This window comes from Grammomys surdaster, unplaced genomic scaffold (assembly GCF_004785775.1).
Source record: "Grammomys surdaster isolate TR1022 unplaced genomic scaffold, NIH_TR_1.0 214, whole genome shotgun sequence".
Classification (NCBI taxonomy): domain Eukaryota; kingdom Metazoa; phylum Chordata; class Mammalia; order Rodentia; family Muridae; genus Grammomys; species Grammomys surdaster.
The window spans coordinates 1,057,798-1,061,784 of NW_021604659.1; the positions used below are offsets into that span (position 1 = coordinate 1,057,798).

Sequence of the window (3,987 nt, forward strand, 5' to 3'; positions counted from 1 at the left end):
CACACACACACACACACACACACACACACACACACCTTAAGGTGACATAGATCCTTTCCTCTGTAAGTTGCTCTTTTGGTCATTGTGCTTTATCACAGCAGCAGAAAAGTAACTGAGACTCGGATAGCCATGACACAAAGTAAAAGATTTTATCTTAGGTTGTTTTCTCTACCCCCACTCCAAGACCTGCCTGGAGTGACTATTCTAGTGACAGGACATAGCACTAAGTCCTCTGAGTGGCACCTGGCTTCCTCTGAAAGGCAGGCTTTCGCCTTGACACTTCTGATGTTCAGGAATCCAACCATTGAACAGGGTCTTACTGTAGGAAAATTGTGCACACACAAGGACCACAGGACAGAGAAGCTAGCATCACCTCCAGCTAGGGTCAATGGTGCAAAAACTGGGTTTAAGGAAAATCAATCAGTTTGTGCATTCCCAAAAATACAGTGAAGGGGATTCTCACACGGAAAATAGCCCAAGCCAAATAAGGCCAAAAAAAAAGTCTCCTGTGAGCATTTTTGTTTCAGTCAGATGGAGTCAGGGCGCATGCGCTGGTTCCTGAGAGCTAGATGTAATAAACAAAAGTAGATGATGGAACCAGGAGAGAGGGGGCTGAGGTGGCCCTGTAGGCGGCCTTCAAGCTGAGCTCATAAGTAACTGGAGAGTTCAGGGGAAATGAACTCTCTTTTGAAAGAGTATGCTTTTGATTTTCTTTTTGACATGCTGGGTTTTGCAAAGAAAAGAGTTTGTTGCCCTGTCCCACCCAGCAGGCCTGGGTCTGCATTTGTAACCACAATGAACAAGGAGACTCCGACCTGACCCGTGCCCTGGGGCTGCTGAGCACCTGTGTGTGAGACACCCCTCCTTCCCCTAAGACCACAAACAGCCCTGGTGGAGTGACAGGTGACTAATTCTAAGGTGAGGAACACATCTGATCCGACTTCTATTTTTATTTTCTTGGCAGAACTGGCTGCATGTGCCTGCCAACATATTCCCAAACCGGAGCCCACTGGGGGGAAAAAAACAAAACAGGAAGCTATGTGGAAGAGAGGCTGTGTATATCCTGGGAAATCATGACTGGCTGCTGTGAGTTTGGAGAGCGGCAGCCTGCACAGCGCCACTGGCAGGTAGGCCTGAACCTTGGAGCCCCACAGCAGGAAGGGGCCAGTATGGCCAAGGTCATAGTTTCTGTTTAATCTCCTGCATGCTCTCATACCCAAATTGATGTTTGCATCTGACAAGTGAGCTTTGAAACACTCAGATGTTGGTTTTATGTTCACATTAGTGAGTGACAAGATGGGGGGGTGGGGCTCCCCTCAGGTTCCTTGTCCTTACTGTGACTCAGAAGTCTCTATTGCTGAGCTTGTCTTATTTAGAGAATAATGACAGACACCGTCAAGAGAGTTCACCACTCTGGGATGGGACAATAAAGTCTGAGCACACACCTGAGACTGTGGGCTCCTGAGGAGGCATGGTGGAGAACCTCACTCTTCCTGAAGCCCATCTTTCCTTCCTTCCTTCCTGGCAGTCATGGCAAATGGCATAGAAAGAGATGGGGCCAGGTTCAAGGTCAACCTCTGGAGCTCCAGAGGTACCACTGACTATACTTAAACACGAACATGTAGTTTGGTTGCTAGAGGAGGGAGAAACATCTTCAGGGATACAGCTCTGGGCAGGGTGCACATGATTCTGTACATAATCCTCACTCATGCGTCAGGAAGATTCTCAGTGAAACTCACTGAGTAACTCCCCGCCAAAAGAAAAAAGGGTATAAAAGTTGGGGGAGGCAGAAGGGGGTTAGAGGAAGTAAGAGGGGGCAAAGGGAACAGTGAGGGTGAATATCTCAAAAATCACATACATGTATAAAGCAACCAACCCAAATATTAACCCAAATAATAAAAAATATTATATAATTAAAATAGTATGATAAAATTTTTCTAAAAAGTACAAAGTTCAGGGTCAGTATATAAAATGTAAAACAGAAACATACTATGGTCATTTCAAAAACCAAAACCAAAAAACAAAACTTCAAAAAAAAATTAAAACATAAATAGTAGAAAGGCAAGAAGACTCATTCATTCATCAGTTAGAATAATCTCTGGATAACACCTGAGGCCAGAGATCAGTTCCTTCAATTCCAACCAGTGACCCCGTCACTACAGGACCACAGCAAGATGCCAAGATGCTGGAGATGCCTGGGACAGCAGCCACTGTTTATCAGGAAGAATTAGGCCCCTTGTTGCACACTGCTCCCTCAGTCCTCTGTGTAGTAAGCTCAATATCTCATTTTTTCTCCTCTTCTTTTGCAGTACTTTGGACTGAGTCCAGGGCCTCATGCATGTAAGCCTATGCTCAGAGAAGCCAAAGGGACAGTGCAGCCTGGCAAGTGAATGGCCTTCATGCCATCTCCTTTGTGAATGCCGGGTCTGGAGAACCTGTGTTTCAGAGGAGAAGTACGGTGTCCCAGTAAGCTATCCATGTCAGGATCCTTTTGCCTCTCACGACTCTCTCTCATACACAACACATTGTTTCCTGTCTGGCATTAGTCTGGGCACCAGGCTGTCTAGGTCAAATAACAAATGTATCTTTTAGTATGTGATTTTCAGAAGGGACACAGAAAAATCGGTTGACATACCTATGGACGGTCCCCTTCCCTGTTCCAACAGACGAAGACTCTACTGAGCTCATCCTTTGGACATGTCATGGGATTACTAGGCGTCTAGGTTGGAAGTCTTCTGAAAAATTCTGCCCGCCACCAGAGACAGAGGACAACTTAGCAGGGGTTGATTCTCTCTTTCAAACATGTGAATCTCAGGATCAAATTCAGGTCATTGGGCTTGTTGGCTTGTTTAGCCAAAGAGTCATCTTACTGGTCCTTGGTTAAGATCTTAACAGAGAGTGTTTGAGTAGAGAACTTCTTATTGCTAATGATGAGATGTAGTGGAAACACTGTGTAAATGAACTGATTCCTGGATAATGTTGTATTTGTTTGTAATCATTAAACAGATCTCTCATGGCTTTGATCACGGCAGCACACGGTGCTACCGCCACCTGGTGGCAGGGTAAGCAACTGCAGATTTTGGGTGGGTGAATAAACCTGTTAGAAGGTAGATTCTGCTCGACTGAACACACCAGTGATGGCAAATGTCAGTCTGCTAATTATACAAACGGAAGCAGAGAAGTACGTAGGAGCAATGGCAGTCCAAGCTATGTGCCTGCCTGACGCCAGAGGGCACTTTCTAGATTTCCTCATTTGCCACTGGAAGATGCTTTTGTCCTCTCTTTAATCTGTTTTGCTAGTGAAAGGGAAACTGTGGAAGAAGCAGAGATTGCTATCCCAGTAATAGAAACAATTGAGATCTTTGAGATATACCAAAGGGTCTTGGGAGATAGCTCAGTTACTAAAGTACCTGCCATGTAACCAGGAGGACCTGAGTTCAAAGTTAGAACCGATAAAAAACAAAGCTGAGTGAGGGGCTCATACTTGTCACCCTAGTGTTGGGGAGGCAGAAACAAATGGATTCCTAGGGCCTGATGAGCCAGCCAGCTAATCAACTTGGCAAGTTACAGACCAATGAGATACTGCTCTAAAAACCATTGGACAGTCCCTAAGGAACAAAGGCTGAACTATAGCTAACATATGGACACACATGTGCACACACATGTATACACACACACACACTCAACACTGGAAAATGAGCCTGATGTCACAGCACAGAGAGAACTCGAGGTGCTCACCCCATCCTCAAGATGACATTCATCTACTCACCCAGGTTGTACCACATGTCTCTGATCTCAAAGCCAATCTGCCTCCTCATGTCTCCATACCTAGAAAGGAGGAGAGAGGCAATGTCAGTCTACAGAGCTACTGGAAATCAAACTCAGGGCTTCCATCATGGACTTTGATGAAGGCTGTGTCAGAGTTCCAACTACATCTGCCACCCTAACCCTAACCCTAACCCTAACCCTAACCCTAACCCTAACCCT

The 3,987-nt window shown here is 45.6% G+C and overlaps 1 protein-coding gene across 1 annotated transcript in view; it reads right to left on the reverse strand.

The window, feature by feature from the left end:
- Dock1 (dedicator of cytokinesis 1) overlaps positions 1–3,987 on the reverse strand; it is a 508,897-nt gene that overhangs the window by 82,182 nt on the left and 422,728 nt on the right. Inside the window, exon 32 of the mRNA XM_028772526.1 lies at positions 3,770–3,828. Within this exon, the coding sequence (XP_028628359.1) occupies positions 3,770–3,828 (59 nt within the window). The remainder of the gene's footprint in view (positions 1–3,769; positions 3,829–3,987) is intronic.